The sequence below is a fragment of the Ctenopharyngodon idella genome, chromosome 22, assembly GCF_019924925.1.
Source record: "Ctenopharyngodon idella isolate HZGC_01 chromosome 22, HZGC01, whole genome shotgun sequence".
Taxonomy (NCBI): Eukaryota; Metazoa; Chordata; class Actinopteri; order Cypriniformes; family Xenocyprididae; genus Ctenopharyngodon; species Ctenopharyngodon idella.
In genome coordinates, this window is record NC_067241.1 from 19,013,588 (window position 1) to 19,037,310 (window position 23,723).

Genomic DNA, 23,723 nt, shown 5'->3' on the forward strand with positions numbered 1-23,723 from the left:
ACGTGGTGAAGGAGAGGTCTGGTTGTGACCCGTGCATGTGGATCAGATGTTCGAGGGGTCAAGTAGAAGAGAGGCTGGCCTTTACCCCACTCCTACCCTGCCCATCATTAATGATTAATGAGCCCTGAAACAAGACGCCTGAATGAGCTTTGGGACTTATTAATTATGGAGTTGGGTGCATTCATTTGCCTCGCTCAGATCGCTGTTTCCCAGATGCATCTTAGAGCAGGCCTGTTTATCTAACGATCCTCGTCGTTTTTATAGAGTCTGCGTGTAAGACTGGAGATTCTGCCACTGTACTTTAGTTGAACCGTGCTTTTGGAGATGGAGAAAGATCAAGCTGGATATTTAATGGCACTTCAATCTTATGCTGTGAAATATGGAAGCCCAGACTTGTGTCGTGCAGCCTTCTGTCTCTATACAATCTCCAGATGTGTAGAAGACTGCTGGAGATGTATGGCTTCATTAAACAGAGTGACTGTGCAGAAGTGGATCTTGGGGACAAACAGAGTGCTAAGACGGTTCAATGCCAAACTTCCCGTACATCCTGCCAAATCTCCATGCTATTATAAGCCCTGTTAGCTGCGTTCAAGCCTTACAACCAATCTTTACTAGAATAAAAGTGTTCCTACAACAGGAAATGTAAAAAGTTAAATATAAAGAATAAGCAAACATTATAATTAGATAAACCACAGCTGAAAATTCTTGTAAAAGAGACAAAACTGCCACTTTGATGCTTCAAAAACATCATAAAGAGATTGGAAAACTAATCCATGTGAATCAAGCGGTTTAGTCCAAATTTTCTGAAGAGAATCGATCGCTTGATATGATGAACAAATGTAATTTAGGCTTTTACAGGCATGTAAACAATGATCAGGGAACATAAGCAGGAACTCAACCAAACCTGCTTCAACTAAACCGCTCGATTCATATGGATTAGTTTTCCGATCTCTTTATGAAGTTTTTGAAGCGTCAAAGTGGTAGTTACAAAGGCAGTCAATGGAAGGAAATCTGACAGCATTCTGTCATCAAAAATATCTTTATTTGTCTTCTGAAGATGAACGAAAGTCTTACGGGTGTGGAACAACATGACGGTGAGTAATTAATGACAGAAATTTTATTTTGGCGTGAACTAACCCTTTAATATTTTTTATATATATATATATATATATAATATATTAAAATGTAATTTACTCCAATGATGGAAAATCTTAATTTTCAGCAGCCATTACTTCGGTCTTCAGTGCCACATGATCCTATAGAAATCATTCTAATATGCTATTTGCTGCTCAAAAACATTTCTTCTTCTTCTTCTTCTTATTATTATTAAAAGAACAGCATTTATTTGAAATAATAAAAAAAAAAATCTCACTGAACCCAAACTTTTGAATGACAGTGTATACAATTTTTTGGGAGGATGAACTCTCCTTTAAATTATCAATGGTTCAGGAGACAGTCAAGGAAACATGCAGAAGGCAGCTGAAACTCTATAACCACTAAAAAGGTGACTCCATTGGTCTGAGTATTGTCTTTCTACCTCTGAGAAGATGCTGGCTCTAGTGATGTGTGAAAGAAAATCATCAATAAATTACATCTCCGGCAGCTGAGGTCCAACACGGCTTAGTGTTTCTCATGAAGCGTGGGAATTCTCCTCTTGAGCTTTCACATAAAAACCCACACACACGCACAGAGCAGAAAGCAAGATGTGTAGACAAGTGATATATAATGATTAGGCCCAAGTACCGAGCCCTGATGCATCCCCAATATCTTGTCGCATGCTTTTAAACTCTGACTGCAATGGGAGGGGGGAATGGCGATGGAGAGAAACACACTTGGTGAGCCCTAAACTTTTACAAAATAAATTTACACTGTACAATCTCACACACACACATACTTCTCCACACGCTGGGATTGCAATGTCCAGATGGAATTGCAGCTGTCAGGACTCTAGGGGTTGGCAGCTCAGTGAAGACTCTGTTGTGAAACTAGTATTACGGGCATTAAAACAAAGTGATTGTCGGGATATACAAACAAGCGAGCCACCGGCCCACTAGGGGTCGGGGTCACGGGAGTGAGCTTTGGATGGAAAACAGCATTCTTTCATATGTATCTAGTTTCACATTTAGATCATGGCCGGTTTGTTTTGGCTCTCTTCCGCTGGAATTCTTTCTAGGCCTGAGGACTGTAGACAGTTTTCTCTGGACAGGCAAATCCCTCAGTGAGAGACAAGGCTATACTGTCCTCCTCCATCCTCTGTGACAGAGACGATGAGCAGGATGAGGGGGAGGTGGGAATTAAAACAGTCATTCTGTAAGTCACATTATATAATGTAGGTGTTCGTAAAACAGTTTTCGTGTTTTGGGAGTTGAATTCATTTACTTGTCTCATTTAAATGTCTTGCCTTCACTTAAAATGTCAAGTTGTCATGACTAAAAACCTGTCATTATTCTAACAATTAGGTAAAGATTTCCATTTCCATTTTTAACTTTCTATTCATCAAAGAATCCTGGAAAAAACATATCAGAGTTTCCGCAAAAACAATAAGCAGCAGAACTGTTGTCAACAATGTTTTCAGAATGAGAATTGTACAATGAGAAAGTGCAGGGAGTTTAGACAAAGACATAGGGGAAAAAAGACTGGCATATAACAGGCACAAGAGGGAGTCACCCACCCTCTGGCAGTTTATAAACTCTGCGCCCCCATTTCATCTCACCATCATTATGATCTGCCAGTGTTTAATCGCTTCTCATTAAAGCAAGATCAACTGTGATGTTTCCCTTCTCCCTCTTAACTAATCCTCAGACCTCTGAACTTTTTTATATCCACAATCTGTGTCTCACAAACTCTCACTCACTGCTCATCCTCTGCTCTAACCCTTTCCTCCTAATCCCATAGTTTATTCTGATGCAGAGACAAATGGGATTTTAATACCTAATAAGCCTGCACACAGCTCCATAAACACATCAGCTAGGCCATTCTAATAAAGCTGCAAAACAAGTGGTGATGGTCAAAGTCACGCCACTATAGTAAAATTAGCCTAGGATTAAAATAAGATGGTCCATGTTCTCGACCTTTATCCAGACTTCCTCAAGATGTTTCAACAAGGATTGCACCATCTTAAATGTCATAAACTAGCTATTTTAAATCTTGTGCTGAGACTGAGGGATGTAGTCTTTGTCTCTTTCTGTTATTGTACAGTTGGGGCTATAATTGCCCTGTGACAGACCCCAGAACTGGGAATGTTCGATTGGTTGCTTCTTGAAGAGTGAGGTCAGACCACACACAGATTGAATACTTGTGGCGTCTTCATGTCCTAGTTTTGATTCATAGGGTGAATTAGAATAACCTCGCTTTCCAGTCATGTCTTTTGGGAATTTTGAAGCAGAATACGTCTCGCTTTACATTCATCTTTACACAATTTCTTCCCAAGAGTATAGAAGACCAGATGTGCATGTTTTACAATCACTATATTGTAAAAAGCCACTTATTCTCAAGCTCTTACCCGTTTTGTTGGTCTCAGTGTCTGAGACTGCCGGCAAGGGTCCCGTAGGTGAGGGGGACGAGACGGGCCCAGGAGGAGGTTTGTCACTCTCTTGCGGGCGGCTCTTGGAGGTCTCGATGCCTTTGACTCTCCTAGCATGACGGTTCCCCTTGTAGTGGGCTTCTGCCTGACTCTGAAATGAACACACAGGTGATGCTGCTTAAACATTTGATGAGCGCACCTTTCAAAATTCACAAAGAGATGCGCACAAACAAAACAGGTGTAGAGTTACAAAGTTTTTAATGCTCACAGGCCGTATTTGACATCTGGTACTGGATGTACCATCCAGGAGTCATAACATGGGCTTATACCTTCATGCTTGTCCCAGGATGCTGATGCCATGTGAAACTGGCTGGATCAAACTAATGCGCATGTGCAGTCCTAAGTGTGCGTCTCTATAGGAAGTGCGTGTCTGACTGTTTCTGTAGTAACCGGAGCTTCTAACAACCGCTGCAGTGACGCGATGACTTTACCAATCGGCGATTGGCTCTTATTTAGAAGGCGGTACTTATTCCGCCATATTGCGCGTTGCAGTTTCTCCCATTCAAAACAATACGAGTGACGCGTCTTGTGTTATTCTGTAGTCTTTGGTATAGTTAGCCTGATTGTTCTAAAATTAATATTTCTCCAATGATGACCATTCAAAATTAACTATGTATTCTGACTATATAAAATTCTATAATAATATTAAAATAATAAAGCTATATTAATAATTTGTATTATTTATAATTTAATGTAGAATTTAAGTTATTTGAATGTTATTTTAGTACAAATTATATTATTATTATTATTATTATTATTATTATTAACATCATTAAGAATAATAATAATTGTAGTTAATGTATTATTATTATTTTAAATAAATTACATAAATTATCAATACCATTACATGACAAAGAATATATTCTGGATATACACTAATTTAATAATAATAATAATAATAATAATAATAATAAGCATTATTATTCATAATAATTGAATGTATAATTTTAAGTTATTTTAATATAATTGTATTATTATTTAAATTATTGATTATTTAAATGATCATACTAATAATATTATTAATAATAAAATAAATTACATAAAATGATTTATACCGTTAGACAAAGAATATGAGGTCTTTACCATGATTTCATTATCAACACTGTATAAGTAGAGAAAATGAGACCATTGTTAAGTGAAAGGATATATTTAGTCGTCTCAGTGGCCAGTGCATAAATAGTGCAAAACCAAAGGAAACACAAAACAGTTGACTACTGTGAAAGCTCTAATCTACATAAACAATTCCACTTCTCTGATGTGGCACAATCTAGTCCACTCATCGATCATGCTGACTTGACCTCTAGCAGGAACACACGATGAGATATTTCCAGAAATGCTCACGCAGGAGCTGTCGCCTGTGGTCTGCATCCTCGTTACAGGGGAGCGGGACCGCCACACGGCACAACGCGTATCTGTCGTGCCTCGCAGCAGCACGCTTCAAACAGATCACCTAGCAGCGGCTTCCCAAAACAGCCATGGCCTCAGATCAATCCCATAAGGACAAACATGATGATTATTAAGTGGCTGGATTATCTGTTGTGTGAAACTGAGAATGAGTTGACAACCGTTGCTGCAGACACTGGGAGCAGGACCAAAAGACTCATACCAGAGTGTCATTGAGGGCTCAGATGCTCACAACATTAAAAGAGGCGTGGAAACCCAGCAGAGACTCATGGGAACAGAAGAGATTAAGACAGCTAGGATCAGTCCTTAGAGACTGTTAGGGTACGCTTGCAGTGAGGGAATGGCATTAGGTTGGCCCTTCCTGTCTGTTGTGGCAGGTTGTGGGCTGTAATTGGTGATGACAGAGCCTTATATAGCTGGTGGTCTGTAATCGAAGCCTTCAGGGGTTTGAAGAAGCTGCCTGCCTAAAGAACACAGGAAACTGAGCAGGATGTGGGAAAGAAGCACTAAAAGAGCAGTTATCCCTGGGATTAAGGAGGAAAGAGAAGAAGATAGCGATGTGGTTCTGGCAGAAACCCACAGAAAGCTCAATGGATATGGGGCTAAAGCACAGGTGCTCCATATGTTTTGTAGACAGAGGTCACACACACACAAAAAAAAGGATGTAAAACAACATACATGAGTTTATGATTGTAAAACTGATCAGACTTGCAACAGAGTGAAGAAAAAAATGCAGAAGAAAGAATATGCATCCAAAAACAAATGAGAAACACAGTTCATGCCATTGCCATGTGCAAGCAAAAGACTCAAACAGTCTAGGGCGGTAATTAAAACCATGAGTTACAGAGATGTCAATACAGAAGAATCCAAGTTTTTTTTTTCTGTGATTAGGAATGGGAATCATAAAGAATGTAACGGTTTTGGTTGTAGTTCCAATTCCTCTTAACAATTGTTTTTAGTAAGGATTAAATATTTGGTAGAAAAAAAATACTATGTCATTTCTAAAAGATTTTTTTTGGTCCCACTTTATATTAAGTGGCCTTAACTACTATGTACTTACATTTAAATTAATCATTTGATACAATGCACTTATTGTGTACATAAATGTTTTTACATCGTACTTATATTTTTAAAACACCTGCATGTAATTACATCTGTAATTAATTTCTGTAATTACACTTATAATTAAACTGTTGACCCATAGAGTCAGACTACACTGGTTGCAATTCATATTTTTGATTCACTAAAAAGAACAGGGGCAATATCATACACCCGGTGCAATGCAGCGGCAGGCACGACGCAAGTGTTTTTTACTAGTTTCAGCCTGACGCATTTATCATTTTCACGTCCTGCGCCACGTTGTTTAAATAGCAGATGCATTTGCACCCATTTGTGCACCCATGGGTGTGCTGGTCTGAAAACGAGGTGTGTTCAGGTGCATTGTTGGCGCATTGCTATTTTGAGGCAAATGGACTGTGGATTGGATTTTTTTTTGTTATTTAAAGAGCGCGTTAGCAACATGCGCCTACACAGGGACACGCAGCAGCACACAAACATCCAAATATTAAAAATAAAAGGATTACAATGTAAAAGATTATTATTGTGTGCATAAAGATGACATATTTGCTTTAATAATATAAACCAATGCTTTGGTGGAATCCGGTTGCTCACGTGCTTTAACCTCGCACACAAGCAGATCCGTTTCCTCGCTAGAGAAGCGTTCAGTTTTTTCGCTTGCAAATTCTGCCATGTAAACAGCGAATCTGCCATGGCACAAGCGCAACTGGCTTTTAAAGTGAATGGGAGATGAGACTCTGAATGGTTGCCCCCCAAACACACCCATTACTCATTAAGAGAATAGGGACAACCCTTTTAGACCGTGCGCCAACCATTTTTCCCATCGTTAAACTAGCAAAAGTGGATTCGGACACGCCCTAAGTGCACTTGCGCCGTGCGCTTTAGACCATGCACTTAGATTGTTAAAATGGGCTCCAGGGCTGCGTTTCCCAAAAGCATCCTAAGCCTAAGCCTACAATAAACTAGGCTTGCAATGCTTTTGGGAAACGCAGCCCAGGTTAGTAAGAGTCATTCTTTTGGGAATCGGACAAGACTGCTCATGTTGTCCATTTCACGCCGTAGATTCAGTAGCACTGTTGCATTGACACTGAATAGTAGTACAGTTCTCTCTCTGAATATTTTTGTATGGTGGTCCGCTCGCATTGGCGGAAGAATGCATGTGCGAGAACCGTTAATGGAAGTGAGGGTCATTTGATTCTAATATTTTTTTAAAAAACTGGTAAAATTACTGATTTTATCAGTTACTGAATCAGTTCATCCTTTAGAAACATACTTGTTTTCAACAACCAGTTTGAGCTAAAATGTTTTGGCCAGTACTTAACTCAAATTCAACTATTAGCAATACAAATCCAATTTTCATGTCTGAACTCTTTGAACCCACATAGCCTACAGAATTCATTCATTGAAATTCTCAGTGAATGCTTTCTTAATGAAGCGACTTACAAGAGAGGGCATGTATTATGTGTGAAGAATACCTCAACCATTAGATATGAATACAAATCAAGTACCAAGCCAAATCCATAATGTGCCAATGAGAATGAAGTGCTCGTATGAATGCAGCGCTATCTATAGAATAAGGAAATGAGGAAAGTTCTTGCCCAGATGGCACAGGGTTTTACATAAGAGAGATGAGTTGGTTTTGAGAGCTCAAGATTAATTCTTCTAAGCACAACGATGGAAAAACAGGGAGGATGAGCATGAAGAACTTTTCCAAGGACAAATTAGGACACAGAGACCAGATTGTCTCATCAAACCACATACGAACAGTATGTAATGCAACATAAATACAATTAACACAACAAAATGGGAAAGGGCTGCATGAGGATTGACAGCTCTGGCTATTCCCGAAGCTCAACATGCACATGGAAGGTTAATTTGCCCTAGTGACGGAAAAACAGTCAGTGAATGACGGAAATTGTGCGACATCGGCGGGCCACTGCAGCTCTGGCAGGGGGAGGGACACGCATTCAACCCTGTCCTGCAGCAACAGTGACACAATATGGTGACATCACTTCTGCAGCGCAGCAAGGTTATACCTCCATCTTGCGCTAGAGTGAAAGGGACAGAGGGACACTGGCAGCACAGCATAACACAACTCTCCTAGTTTGATTAATGCATCAGATAACACTTGCTGGCAGCCGATAGTCTGCTTTTTCCACTACAAATGTCCTCAGTTATCGGCACTGGGGGGTTTGGAATCTATGAATCCATAATGGAGCGTGAAATGATGATGGGAAGGAGGCGAGGGAATAGATATTTTCAAGGAACAAATGCATTGCGTCATTCAGCATAGTAAAGGAATGTAGACTCGTTGCTCTGTGTAACCATTTAATGAAATATGGCATCGTATAATTTAATCTCCTAACATAGCTGAATCATTTCCAGTGCAAAAATGCATGAAAGAAGTAGCATAATTTCTAATACATACAAACTTGCATTGGTTTGATGTCTTGCCTTTGATCTCTCCGTTTTTCGCTCGCAACTGATTTGACGCCGTGAACACTTGATGCCTGACAACTTCAAAGATACATAAGAGTTTAAATAGCTCGGACAATGACAAAAAATGTTTGTATGAGGGTTTATATGTGTGTATGTGTGTGCACAAGAAAAAAATAAAAATAAATCAATACACAAATGATGTTTTTTATATGTTATGAGAACTATATAATCTAATATAAAATTAACCTAGCATGAAAAGTAGCTGAATAAATAAAATCCTGCAACAATGTCATAACTTTTGATATAATGTGTTAAATTCAAATCATACTAAATAAATAAATGTCATAATTTTCATATAATGTGCCCTGTTACCCATGCTATTTAAAAAAATATGATCATATATCATATCATATATACTGTATATATATATATATATACAGTAAAAAAACATTTAAAAAAATTTTCCTGTGAAAAAAAGTTCTTCATCCCTTAAAATAGCTTGAATGTAACTCTACACCCTTGCCTCATTTATGATACGCAGATATATGAATATGCTAATTAGCCCCGCCTCTATTCACTCGCACGAGCTCAAGAGATCCATTTGGTGAACTTTACTGAGGTAAATGCTGCACAATGGTAACGCTCTTTACAACGCTAGACACATAACGGTATGATTAATATGATTAGCCTTTTGCTTGACTACATTATCAAACAGCTAATAATGTGTTGCTAATGTTACACAAACCATGTTCCTGTTCACGAGTCAGACAGCTGTCTTCTAACGATCAGTATCCTTACAAACACCTTAACGTCAGTGCAGAAAGGCATAGACTTCGTTATATACAGTACTTCATACACCCGCTATATCGCCAAATCTACCTGATATTTAATATCAACAGAAAAATATACCGGAATATACCGGACTTTCCTGCTTCAGAGCGGTCAAGGTTAATAATATACTAAAGCCCGCCGGCACGTTGACATGATTGGTTACAAGGTAGTTTGTGACGTCAGAAACACCAGCGATTTTGAGACTGTCTTTTTTTCACTGCAGTTTTAAATAGGAAATACTCAGCAATGGTGCTGACTTATGAATTTGCACATGCAAGCATATTAAAAGCACCATATAGACATATAAACAACATTAAAAACTTGATTTTCACCACAGGAGGACTTTAATTAAAAAATATTATCAAAATATTTTTTCCATTTATGCAAAAATGTAAAAAGCAAGACAAAAGCAGACCCTATTTTCTATCCTTTTTGTGGAAAGTGCCATGTGGTTAAGTGTCTGCGTATGTGTGTGTAGTAAAATGCGATGATGGCAAGCAGGGAGACGCTGCAGAAACAGGGGTGTTGAAATTATATGCCTATCTTTTACAAACCAGGACAGCTGCAGGTGTCAGAGATGTCCAATCAGTAGTCAAGTGCTTAAGGTTTATTGAACAGCAAGCATTATTATTTACAAGCACACTTGTATGTGTCAAGCTCGTTTGACTTGAGGGTCATGAACTGGGTTGTAAACTAAAGGCATCTTTGGGTGGCTCTTTAGGATATGGAATTTATAGCCTAACTAACAACCGTCTAGGATATTTACTGTGAACCAAAACAAGGGAACATTAGATGATGGAAATAACTGTAGTACATAACGTCAATCTAATCTTCACCTTCATGAAATATCACCTCCAATGAACCTACCACAACTCTTAAGTCCAGTTGTTTTACAGAACTGCTGAGTTTTCTCAAAATCTCACCCCATAAATCATTAAAAGGGAGCTGGGCTAACAGCTATTTTCGCAGGTCTTCACATGCAGGCTTGGCCTCTCCATCTTCTCCCTGTCTTTCATTGTCCGTGGATGCGGTTTAAAGAAGGCCATACAACTGCTCGACTGGAGGCCCAAGATTACAGGCTCACACCAAGAAAGCCACTTTCTGCCCATGATTACAGTTCTTGTCCATAAAAATAGCGCAGGCTAGTGGGGCACTCCCAGGTCCTGCTCTGTTACTAATCTCACACGTGTCACAATGTCTGCCACAGCTGCAACTGAATTCAGCCCAGAATATTTCAGGCTTAAGTTTCCCCCCAAACAAGCGTAGCAGCAATTTGGTGCATAAACAACTAACATAATTGCTTTCATTGATGCGCGTGGAATATTGGAACGGCAAAATGCACGATATGAATCTTGCAATAAATGACTGTGGCAAGTCTAAAATGGAAAATTTGAATGTTGTTTTTGTAGGAAGGATGTAGGAAGGTTTCTGTAGGATTTCCTGGTGGAAATAATAATCTTATAATTGAGACTGTATGTTGAGAGAGATTTTATTAAAACTCTTTTTAATTGTAGAAAAAAAGAAAAACCCTTCATGCTGTAAGCATCCACACTGACATGCTATACGGATACAGTACTTCAAAGAGGATTTGCCATTGGCTATTTCCGGACTAGAAAGCAGAGTGTGCAAAGTATCTCAGCAACATAAACATAACACTCATATTACATAGAAAACTCACTCTAAGAAATCTATATACGATTTCATATCTTCAATAACACAAGCCATTTGAGTAAGCCGCCAAATTTCAAACAGTCTAATATCAGATAGCTTACCTCAGAGTTGAAACGGATCTGGCAGACATTACAGGAAATGACTGGCCGTTTGGTCTTCACCAGTGGGACTCCAAAGGTGTGGTTGATCACTGCCTTCTGAACAGGATCCATCTGAGCAAAGAACAGGAGAAAGAGGGAAAGGGAAAAGAGAAAGTACATGTGAAACTAAACTCTGGTCCGGCTCCCATTAGACAGACAAGGTCGTTAATCATGTTGATGGAAAGGTCTAGGTGGCAGTACAGTGGCAGCAGAACATGGCTAAAGGGTGGCCATATGGTGCAAAGAGTCAGGACACCTGTGAGATCAAGTCAGGGTGAGCAGCTCATTTCTTGCACAAATGTTGTTCGTCCCTGCATTCAGTTTCAAAATATCAATGACTTAGTTAATGAACGAAGACAACCTAATTACTCACTTAATTTTAAGGAGGTCACACTACATTAAATCATTTCTAAACCAGCATATATACTGCATACCAAAACAGAATCTACTGGATAATATTAACTACCAATGAGCAATACATTCGTTACAGTATTTATTAATCTTCGGTAACGTTAGTAATTATAAATTTGACTGTTTATTGTTAGTTAAAGGGGACCTATTATGCCCCTTTTCACAAGATAAGTCTCTGGTGTCTCCAGAATGTGTCTGTGTAGTTTCAGCTCAAAATACCCCACAGATCATTTATTATAGCTTGTCAAATTTACCTCTATTTGGGTGTGAGCAAAAACACGCCTTTTTTTGTGTGTGTCCCTTTAAATGCAAATGAGCTGCCGCTTTCCAGAAGAGGGCGGAGCTTTAACAGCTCGCGCTTCGGTCGCTCAACAACAACAAAGCTGGAGAATCTCACGCAGCCAAAATGAGGATTGTCAGTAACGGTGTTCAGCCTTACATTGTTCAAACCGGAGTCGACACTGATGGAGAGACTCAGGAAGAAGTTACAACTTTTAGGACGTTTCTGAATGGTTAGTGGATAAATGTATGTAGTTGCTGTGTATGGACACCCACTAGACATAGCGTACCAAACAGAGCCGTACACACCAGGCTAATGTTTATGATTGCCATCAAATGCTGTGAATAGTCTAATATTTTTTCCAAAATATCACTCGGACAGAAACGTTCCTTTTTTAGCAAGTTTGCCAGCTTCCCAGGGTCAACTTGTAAGCTATCCAAGCTAACAAGACTCTAAATAGTGTTCAGTGCTCGTCTGTGCAGCCAACTACAGAACAGATAGCATGCTTTGATCCAACTTTTGCCATGGCCTTAGAATTGGGCCTGTGTCTCAATGTGCATACTATCCATCCTAAATAGTGTGTGACATTAGTAATATTCAATACTATATAGGGCGGATAGGGTGGATAGTATGCAGATTGGGATGCAGGGTGGTACACCAATTTCGCTTGCGAAAACAAAATGGTGGTGCCGTGGGTGGAAACGAGCAGATTAAGGGGCAGTAATATTATAATAAGGTCCCCTTCCTATTTCACAAGGGGAGTGAAATCTGAGCGGCTTGTTTTTTCACATGCTTGCAGAGAAAGGCTTGCCAAAACAAACTGGGTTGTCCTTTTTCACGTTTTCTGGGTAGGTAGATGCACCGGGGACCCGATTATAACACTTAAACATGGAAAAAGTTAGATTTTTATGATATGTCCCCTTTAATGTTAGCTCAGGTCCATTCAATAATATTAACAATTAATATTAACTAAAATTATTGTTTATTATTTATTCATATATATTTATTTTTTAATTTGTTTCATATATATATATATATATATATATATATATATTTTAGCCATACACATTATATTTACAGTATGTAGATGATATACTGTACACACATCACAGACACACATTACCCCTTAATTTATTTCTGTTTTAGCATCCATAATGCGAGAGGTCAGACTATAATATAAATTTTACCCACTATCCTAAGTACCGCATCTCATAGCGCCAATGGCTAAGCCTCTGTTTATGACCAGCTTAATGCACAAAGCCTGATGGTCGCAGTCCAAAAAATCTTTTGGCCTTGTGGTCTGCATTCAGAGCTCTATTGTCATATGATTCCCAACATAATTATTCACTTGATATAGTTTCATTTCATTTGACTTGATATTATATGTAATATAGTGCAGCTAATCTGCGTGCATAAATTTACAAATTCATCAACACTCTCAAACTTTTTTGTCAAAATTTTCTAGACTAATAAAGTAGAAATGACTGCGATACATGATTTCCAATACAGCCAGTTACAGAAAGAAAATGTTTAACCTTTCAGAAACATCTATAATGGTAGTGTTTTTCATTTCAAATTGTAATAGACAAAGACAGGCCATTTTGGAACATCATCTCTTGGCTGGGAAATGCAGGAGAGTCTGAAATGAATATTGTCTTAGTCAAACAAAAACATTTTGAAACTCTGCAAACGGAATGTATCCAAGCAACCCCCCTACTAGAAGCAAAAACAGAGCCGAGACGTGGTTCAGGATGACAGCGCACAGACATCAACTGTAGTTTTAGCCGGCCTTTCACCGGACTTCCTCCGATTTTTGCCTCTTATCTTTTTTGGCACAGTCCGGAAAACTGTGTTCTGCGTCACCATAACCGTCGAGGGCCCTGATGCCATTGTGCATGTGCAAAGTCCACACTACATCAGTCAGACTGGCAGTGGATTAGCCACAATGATGTTGTTCTATGGCTTTGCCTTCATGAATCTCCAGAGGATTAAGTGAAGCTGGCAGTTAGCTGGGTAATAAGAACACCTCCAGCTAGAACACATCAATAGATACAACTGTCAGTACTAACAGCCTCAGCGAGGAAACGGATGGGGGAGGGGCTCCGACAGGCTGCAGAGGAAAAATCAAAGCTAAGGCCTCCCATAAGAAAAAGATTACTTTTAAAGCCTCATGTCTTTTTAAAAAGACTACTGGCTGTATTTTAACTCAGAACACCCTTCTAATCAAGATTTAATAGCATACAGAAGTTAAAACGCGTTTCTAGACCAAAATCCTGGGTGTTGGTCCATTATGCTTTGCATTATGAAGTAAAAATAACACTGCATTGAAGTGTTCTTCTGCCGGTGATGATTTATTCCTTTGTCCTTCTCAGCTGAGACATCTTGGCTCAAAAATATCCCAACTAATTTCCTTAAATCCAAACAATGTTATGATACAGCCTTATGATGATGCTACAATAATCTAACTATGAAACTACCAAACCACAGCTGAAAGATGCCTTAAAGGGATAGTTCACCTAAAAATAAATATTTAGTCATCATTTACTCACCCTTATGTCGTTAAAAACCTGTATGACTTTGTCTATGCGAAACACAAAAAAAGATATTTTGAAGAACTGTTTTTGTCCATAGAATGAAAGTCAGTGTGGTCGAAAACAACATTAGACTCCATTGACTTTCACTGTATGAAAAAAAACAAAACATATTTTAAACACTCTATATGTTATATAAAATGTATTTTATTTTCCACAGTAGAATGACATGATGTAAAGTAAGTGATTAATTTTTGAGTTAAAGGGTTAGTTCACCCAAAAATGAAAATTCTGTCATTTATTACTCACCCTCATGTCGTTCCACACCTGTAAGACCTTCGTTCATCTTCAGAACACAAATTAAGATATTTTTGATAAAATCCGATGGCTCAGTAAGGCCTGCATCGGCCAGCAATAACATTTCACTTTTCAGTGCCCAGAAAGCTACTGAAAACATATTTAAAACAGTTCATGTGAGTACAGTGGTTCAACTTTAATATTATAAAGTGACGAGAATACTTTTTGTGCGCCAAAAATAACAAAATAGTGACTTTATTCCACAATATCTAGTGATGGGCGATTTCAAAACACTGCTTCATGAAGCTTTACGAATCATTTGTTTCGAATCAGTGGTTCAGAGCGCCAAAATCCCATGATTTCAGTAAACGAGGCTTCGTTACGTCATAAGTGTTTTGAAACTTCAGTAGTTCACGTGACTTTGGCAGTTTGATTCACGCTCCAAACTACTGATTCGAAACAAATGATTAGTTAAGCTTCGAAGCTTCACGAAGCAGTGTTTAGAAATCAGCATCACTAGATATTGTTGAATAAAGTCGTTATTTTGTTTTTTGGCGCACAAAAAGTATTCTTGTCGCTTCATAACATTAAGGTTGAACCACTGTAGTCACATGAACTGATTTAAATATGTCTTTAGTAGCTTTATGGGCATCTGAAAGTGTTAAATATTTTGCTGTCAATAGAAGCCTCACTGAGCCATCAGATTTTTATCAAAAATATCTTAATTTGTGTTCTGAAGATGAATGAAGGTCTTAGGGGTGTGGAACGACATGAGTAATTAATGACAGAATTTTCACTTTTGGGTGAACTGACCCTTTAATCCAACGTTGGATTGACCCTCGTTTGTGAAGCAGTCCGGCGTAAAATGACGGCATGTCAACAACACTCTACTACAACAACTCTTCCTCTTCTCTATAGCAGCCCAACATGGCCTCACCCCCTTTGTCGCGTGTTCTTGGGGGAGTTTATGTGACTTTGGCAGTTTGATTCACGCTCCAAACCACTGATTCAAAACAAAAGATTCGTAAAGCTTCGAAGCTTCATGAACTAGATATTGTCCATGACTAGATATTGTGAAATAAAGTCGCTATTTTGTTGTTTTTGGTGCACAAAAAGTATTCTCGTCACTTTATAAAATTAAGGTTGAACCACTGTACTCACATGAACTGATTTGAATATGTTTTTAGTAGCTTTCTGGGCATTAAGAAAGGGAGTGTTATTGCTGGCGATACAGGCCTCACTGAGCCATCGGATTTTATCAAAAATATCTTAATTTGTGTTCTGAAGATGAACGAAGGTCTTACGGGTGTGGAACGACATGAGGGTGAGTAATTAATGACATTATTTTCATTTTTGGCTGAACTAACCCTGTAAATATTCTTTTAAGGCCAGTGTGTATCGTTCATGTTTTATCAAAGCCTCAATAACATGCTGTATTTTTATGGTGTTGGCAGACAGTGCATCTATACTAATTATCAAAGTGAGCAATTAGCAGCGCATGTTACATTTATCCAATTGGCAAGCACAGCATCTGTCATATGACCTCCTGATGCTCCCTCTGGAAAACCACATCCCACAACTGATAACTGTTCTAAAATAGCCAGATCCTTCTTACTATATAAAAACAAACCCTTTAATGACCCTGTAAAGAGATAGTTCATGCAAAAATGAAAATTCTGTCATCTTTTACTAACTCTTTTACTAATATTTTCTGTGGAACATGCTTTTTTTTTTTCATACAATGAAAGGGGTCCAGTGTTGTTTTGGACCTCACTGACTTTCACCGTATGGACAAAAACATGAAAACATTGGTCAAAATATCTTCTGTGTTCTGCAAAATAAAGTTCATACAGGTTTGGAACAACACGAAGATGGGTAAATGATTTTGGGTAAACTACCCCTTTAAAGGAGATTAAAAAACACAAGAGTCTTCCTTTCCACTATCAACAAGATCCCATGTCAGTACAAACACAGCATGCCGGACACCACAAGCCCAAAATGCACTGCGTTCAAACACAGAATGCCAAATAAAACAAAGAAAACGAATGCCGTTCAGCGAAACACAGAGAAAAGTACCCAGCTTTGTTACCACTCTGCCTGAGATAGCTGGAGGGCACTCACCTTCATATCCTCAGCAGCGCCTGGATCTCGCAGCTGCATTGGATCCTCCGTGAGGGAGCGCGTGTTTGTGTGTGGGAGGGTGTGTGCGAGAGTGTCACTCATCCTGAAGGGATCCTGGCTGTCCCACCACACCACCTGATTCTCCCACACTCTCGCGTTCACACGCTTCTGTGCCCCCTTGTGGGGATGACAGCGAGCAATTCTTGCGTTTACAGGTCCAGGATATGATTAATTGATTTCTTTCTTTCTAGTTTTGTCCCTTCTTTTCCACAGTCGGTCGTCACTCTTGCCGTTAGGGATCAGTCTCTCGTTCTCTGCTGTTTAATCTCATCCACCTTCCTTCCATTCCTCCCTCCATCCTTCCTGACACTTCACAGCAAGCCAAGACTGCGTTCCTGGTTGGATGCTCTCTCTTCATTTTCCTTTGCCTCTCACTTGCTTTTTCTTTCCTTCCCCACTAATAAATTCTATCGTCCCTTCCTGTGCTCTTTCAACGATCTCCTTCCTCTTTCTGTCTTACATGCTCACTTGCTGACTGCTTATTTTGCCCAGATGCACTAAGAATGTCATGCACTCTCTCAGTTTTTCCCTTTCTCACTCCTCAAATCACCCCTTCACTCCCACATTCTATCAAAAGCACTTATGCACAAGCTGCAGAATTCAGCCCTCCTCCATCTCCCCCGTCATGACAGTCCTCTCGCGCTTGCCACATTCCTCTAAAACTCATGTGGAACCAATTCAGCTGTGACCCGGGCTCAATTAATAAAACTCTCAAAAATATTTTAACTCATAATGCCTTGTGATTGATATCTTCCAGGTATTAAGGTAGAAAATTACAGTTTTCCAAGGGGGTCATCAGAGGTAAAGTGCACGCAGCCAAAAGATTTCAACTCCAAAAGTCCACGTGGAGTTTCATTACTCGGCGAGGAAAATTGGCAAGCCGTGCACATAAACGTCATCTTTTGCGAGTGAGGCTTCACTCGAAGGTGGCTGCAGGTGAAATGCAACAAGTTGGTGCACAAGCCTCTGAAATTCCTGATTCTGCAGAATAAGTGAGTGTCTGGGGGAGCTTTTCTGCACCTTCATGCCACAACCAGCTGCTTCGTATAAATTATTCAGGTGCCTCACTGCCTGCAGGCAAATTGCCTCAGACAGGCAGGTAGAGGCCAAATCACATTAAAGACAAATTACAGCTGGACTGTAGAGGAATGGGAGATTGTGGTCCACCCCAGCTCTATCTACAGCTGATCAAAAGCATCAGATACTGGTGAAATGTACACAGCAAAATAATTATTTGGCCAAACCCATACATTTAATTACAGCTTCAAGACTGTTTGATCAGGTTGTTGCATTCCAACATGAATGTGATTCCAGATGGAACAACAAATCTTATGTTTATAAGCAGTGTTGGGGAAGCCACTTTGAAACTGTAGCTTGCCAAGCAAAGCTAATCAAAATTTAGAGAATCTAAAAGTAGTTTACACAAACAAAAAGTAGCTAATTACATTAAAGTTACACAGTATGTTTTTACAAACAATAAAAAAGTAATTTAATCAGAGCCATTTTTGAGTAGACTTGAACGGATACATTTATTTTAAAAGTACAAAGCCACCCTAACTTACATAACTGAGTCCAAAAAACTTGGTACAGGGACTGGAATCAGTGAATAATTTTTATGAATCTGATGATTTAATTGAACTATTCGACCTAACCAATTCACTAAATACAATGAATCACACTTTCCAGTGCTAAATTTGAAAGAGAGAAGTGCTTAGGATGAACCAATGCAATAGAATGAACCATACTTTTAAACGCAAGCAATGTTTAGAACAATTCAGAATTTCAAACAATAATTTATATGAAAGAGAGGACCGCTTAGCTGAGCGCATTTGGCACATTTGTTTTTAAGTTCCAATTTAATTAATGAAAATTCTGCTAAATAAATAAATAATAATAATAATAGAATAAATCCCAGAATGAATCTGTCCTGCAGCTGAGACATTAAACTCACCAGCAACACTAAGGTTAGTTTGATTTTCACTTAATTCATTACTATTTACACTATATATGCATATATATATATATGCATTTGGTGAACATTATAAATACCTCAATAAAAGCCGGATTACAACCTGTGTAAGGGATTTCTCATAAATGTCAGTATTCCATTAGGCGACAGCGTAAACACTGCAGTGTGCTTTCAGCAGTGTCCTAGAGAGAGGTCAGCCTGTCCTTCCAGCCACTCCAACATCGCCCCCTACTGGGCATCAGGAGATTTTCGCCGTCGGACACCCGGTCGCTCTCACATTGAGCCTTTAACCAATGCTAAAACTGCCTCAATCTAAAGATTACAGCTCAGTTTCTGAATATATAGAAACTGAGCTGAGACAGAAGTTTAGCTCTTAGATTCTGTTTAGCTCTTAGATTCTGACTCTTTCATAAGCTCATGCATTTTTCAAAACATTTAAACATCCCTTGGCTTTTGCTAAAAAGAATACAATGAGGCAGAATTGGAAGGCAACATGTGATGTGGATTTATTGAGCTGGCATGGGTAGAGTGTTTTTTTTTTCTTCTTGTCAGCGTTACTAGACTGCCAAAAAGCATGCCATATTTCACACTGGCAACAAGTGCAGGCAAATACATGGAATTTAAGAGAGAGTATGCATATGACGGACACCTTAGGCATGGCTAAATCCTATGACTAACCTTTTCTATTCAATTTGCTGACCAGCATCCTCATTTACATAACAGAATGCAATCTGGGAAATGTGCGGAACAGACTTGGGAGTAAAAGTGCTGAGAGAGTGAAATGAGCTGCATTCTAATCAAAATGATTAGCTATAAGTCACGGTGACATGAGAGAACTCATACAGCATTACTCTGTCCAACAGAAGGCAGTCAGGAAAATACAAATACACAAACAAGCCAGCTATCACAAACAGACTGATTGGTTTAATATTTAAGGTTTTCTTTATGTAAACAGATCCCTTTTTGGAAATAACGAGAATGCATTAACATTAATACACCAGATGGCAGAGAGGATTATTTCCAATTAATGCTGATTTATATTTGGTCTGTTCTTCACATGTAGGGCTTTGGAAAACTTAATAGTTTTATATGCTTTGAAGAGCTTGACAGTTGCAATCATCATCTTCACTGTTTCCCTTTTGTGTTCCACAGCTGAAAATAATAATAACACTGGTTTGGAATGACATGAAAAGGAGCATGCTTTTAATATCGCTTCTGCAATGCTTTTTCAAATTTTCAAAAGCATAATTGACAAACTTTTCCAATAATGTTGTGAACTTTCATACATACTTTGTCTGCTCTAAAAACAAGTGGCATGATGTGACCAAACAAAACAAGAGATCAGTCCCATAAGAAACTTATATGTTCCTTTCCAAAAAAATTACTAATATATAATTCGTTATTTTTATTGAAGTAATGCAATAATGCAACACTGTCGATAGAGATGTTTCAGAAGCATAATCTCACCGCGTTGAAGTTGTGGAAAAGCCCAACGCTGTGTGGAGGAGTCTCCATTTGAAACTGTAAGAAGGGCTTCATATCCAGATGAGGCTGGATGACGGTGGGGGTCCGCAGAAATGTAGGGACAGCCCCAGTTCGGTTGATGCTTCCTGCAGAGACAAGAAGAATGAAGTTAAAGAAGCCAAAATGCACTATAATTCTTACTTTAAACTTTCCAAATGAGCTTAAAATCCTGTCATCAGGTTAAATTTGTAACATCAAGCCTGAATAAAGCGCCTTTTGCTCATATTCTGACTTTCATGCCATGCAGAGGTGAAACACGGAGGCTCAGAGGTGGCTGTGCTGACACATTTTTTGTCAGCACAAAACTCATCAGAGAGATGTCAACCTTTGGTTATGAAACAGCCCCCTCTCTTTCGCTCTCCCAATCCACATCATCGAGTCTCTGTTCCCTGTCAGCCTGTCTTCTCTTATCCTTTACAGCCCGCGCAACCTCTTGCATGAGACCGTGCGAGGACCCTCTCGTCAGAATTAAGCTTTAGCGAGCAGTTACTTTAAGCTGCTTAATTTCTGCTGCTCGATTTTCCTCGCCTCGAATTCCCTGCAGTCTTAAATCTGTTCCCTTCTATCTCTCTCCCTCTCGCTGCCTGTCTCCTTCTTAATCTAGGATGATTTTTTGCCCTTCTCCGCTTCTATTTCAAGATTGCTCGTCAAGCCTCTACTCTCTCCTGATTTCTCCAGCTCTTCCGAGCACCACTGAGATGGTTTCCTCACGTAGGAGACGTCATTAGACTGTGCTGCAGTCGAGGCTGCTGTGGGCTTACATGTCAGGATGAGCGGGGAGACAGAATGAAGGAGAAATAGAGATAGCACTGGAGAGATATGCTGCCTCAGCCTGGCCACAGCTGTTCCCCCTGCTCTCCTCAGGCCTGGACGAGCCTTGGCATCGTTAACTCAAATTAGGCATGCAAGACTCCTCACTGGCTGCACAGCACACAGGGAGATAAAGAGCGAGGGACAGAAAGAGAAGAGCGAGAATAAGGAGGCAGACTGGTTGCAAGATTGCTGGTGAGAGAGAGAAAGTGCCAGTGGTCGCTTGTGGGCACTGCTGGTCCCTGATGCAGTGCTCAACAAAAGTCACATGACTCACACTCTAAATACTCCCTTTTGCTGCAAACGGTTCTCTTCAAAAGTGCCGCAGTGTGCCTTAAAGGGACAGTTCACCTTAAAATGAAAATTTTGTAATTTACTCATCCTCAGATGTTGTTATTTGTTTCATGGGACACAAAAAGAAGACATTTTCTTCAAGTATTATAGTTACCATGGGCTTTCAAGCTCCAAAAAGGACATAAAAACACAATAAAAGCAGCATAAGATATCAAAAAAGTGATAAATATTACTCATACACTGTATTCCAAGTCTTTGCCATGCAGACTGAAATTTAAAGGGGTGGTTGATTATGATTTCACTTTTTTAACTTTAGTTAGAGTGTAATTTTGCCATTTGAGCATAAACAACGTCTGCAAAGTTACGACGCTCAAAGTTCAATGCACAGGGAGATATTTTCTCTGTTTAAGGACTACAACAAACGGCTGGTAGGGACTACAACGAGCTTCTTCCTGGGTTAGTGACATCACTAACCCTAAAATTTACATAAACCCTGCCACCGAGAACACGCAACAAAGGGGGCGGGGCCATGTTGGGCTGCTTTAGAGAAGAGGAAGAGTTGTTGTAGTAGAGTGTTGCTGACATGCCGTCATTTTACGCCGGACTGCTTCACAAACGAGGGTCAATTCAACGTTGGATTAAAGGGTTAGCTCACCCAAAAATTAAAGTTCTGTCATTAATTACTCACCCTCATTTTGTTACAAACCCGTAAGACCTTCGTTCTTCTTCGGAACACAAATTAAGATATTTTTTGATAAAATCCGATGGCTCAGTGAGGCCTGCATTGACAGCAAGATAATTAACACTTTCAAATGCCTATAAAGCTACTAAAGACATATTTAAAACAGTTCATGTGACTGCAGTGGTTCAACCTTAATGTTATGAAGCGATGAGAATACTTTTTGTGTGTCAAAAAAACTAAATAACTACTTTATTCAACAGTATCTAGTGATGGGCGATTTCAAAACACTGCTTCATGAAGCTTCAAATCTTTACGAATCTTTTGTTTCTAATCAGTAGTTCGGAACGTGTATCAAACTTCCAAAGTCACGTGAACTATTGAAGTTTCAAAACAATTATGACGTAATGAAGCCTCGTTTACTGAGATCACGTGACTTTCACGCTCCGAACAACTGATTTGAAACAAAAGATTTGTTAAGCTTTGAAGCTTCATAAAGCAGTGTTTTGAAATCAGCCATCATTAGATATTGTGGAATAAAGTTGTTATTTTGTTTTTTTTGGTGCACAAAAAGTATTCTCGTCGCTTCATAACATTAAGGTTGAACCACTGTAGTCACATGAACTGTTTTAAATATGTCTTTAGTACCTTTCTGGGCATTTGAAAGTCATCAGATTTTATCAAAAATATCTTAATTTGTGTTCAGAAGATGAACGAAGGTCTTATGGGTGTAGAACGACATGAGGGTGAGTAATTAATGACAGAATTTTCGTTTTTGGGTGAACTAACACTTTAACAGTTGAATCAACTCCACAGCAACTACATAAATTTATCCACTAAGTGTTCAGAAACGTCCAGTTTCATTCTAAAAGTTGTAACTTCTTCCTGAGTCTCTCCATCAGTGTCGACTCTGGATTGAACAATGTAAGGATGAACACCGTTACTGACAATCCTCATTTTGGCTGCGTGAGATTCTCCGGCTTTGTTGTTGTTGAGCAACTGAAGCACAAGCTGTTAAAGCTCCGCCCTCTTCTGGAAAGGGGGGCGGGAGCAGCAGCTCATTTGCATTTAAAGGGACACACACAAACAGCGTGTTTTTGCTCACACCCAAATAGAGGTAAATTTGACAAGTTGTAATAAATGATCTGTGGGGTATTTTGAGCTGAAACTTCACAGACACATTCTGGAGACACCAGAGACTTATATTACATCTTGTAAAAGGGGCATAATAGGACCCCTTTAAGACATTATTTACTAATATTCCTGGTATCCAAACAAGCGATCAAACACAGTAAGGTTTTTTTTTTAATTTTAAAAAAATAAATAAATTAGTGCGTATTCAGCAAGGACGCATTAAATTGATCAAAAGTGACAATAAAGACATTTAAAATGTTACTCACAAAAGATTTCAAATAAATGCTGTTCTTTTGAAATTTCATTAATAATATTATTCTACATTTATTAAAAAAATCCTGAAAAAAAATATTTATAATAACAAGAAATGTTTTCAGCAAATCATCATATTAGAATGATTTCTGAAGGGTCATGTGACACTGAAAACTGGAGTAATGATGCTGAAAATTCAGGTTTTCCATCCATAAT

General features: G+C 39.0%; 2 protein-coding genes across 5 annotated transcripts in view; both read right to left on the minus strand.

Annotated features, from left to right (window-relative positions):
- The window catches only part of b4galnt1a (beta-1,4-N-acetyl-galactosaminyl transferase 1a), a 183,509-nt gene that overhangs the window by 82,030 nt on the left and 77,756 nt on the right, over nt 1-23,723 (minus strand). The window lies entirely within an intron of this gene.
- znf385a (zinc finger protein 385A) overlaps nt 1-23,723 on the minus strand; it is a 94,242-nt gene that overhangs the window by 12,907 nt on the left and 57,612 nt on the right. For 2 of the 4 annotated variants that reach the window (XM_051880446.1, XM_051880447.1), the window contains exons 2-4: nt 20,282-20,424; nt 11,107-11,217; nt 3,503-3,674 (exon numbers count right to left, since the gene is read on the minus strand). In XM_051880446.1, coding sequence (XP_051736406.1) covers nt 3,503-3,674; nt 11,107-11,217; nt 20,282-20,424 — 426 coding nt within the window. Of the gene's footprint in view, nt 1-3,502; nt 3,675-11,106; nt 11,218-16,785; nt 17,413-20,281; nt 20,425-21,099; nt 21,249-23,723 lie in introns of those variants that run through there. The other 2 variants (XM_051880449.1, XM_051880448.1) reach the window with 2 other exon arrangements.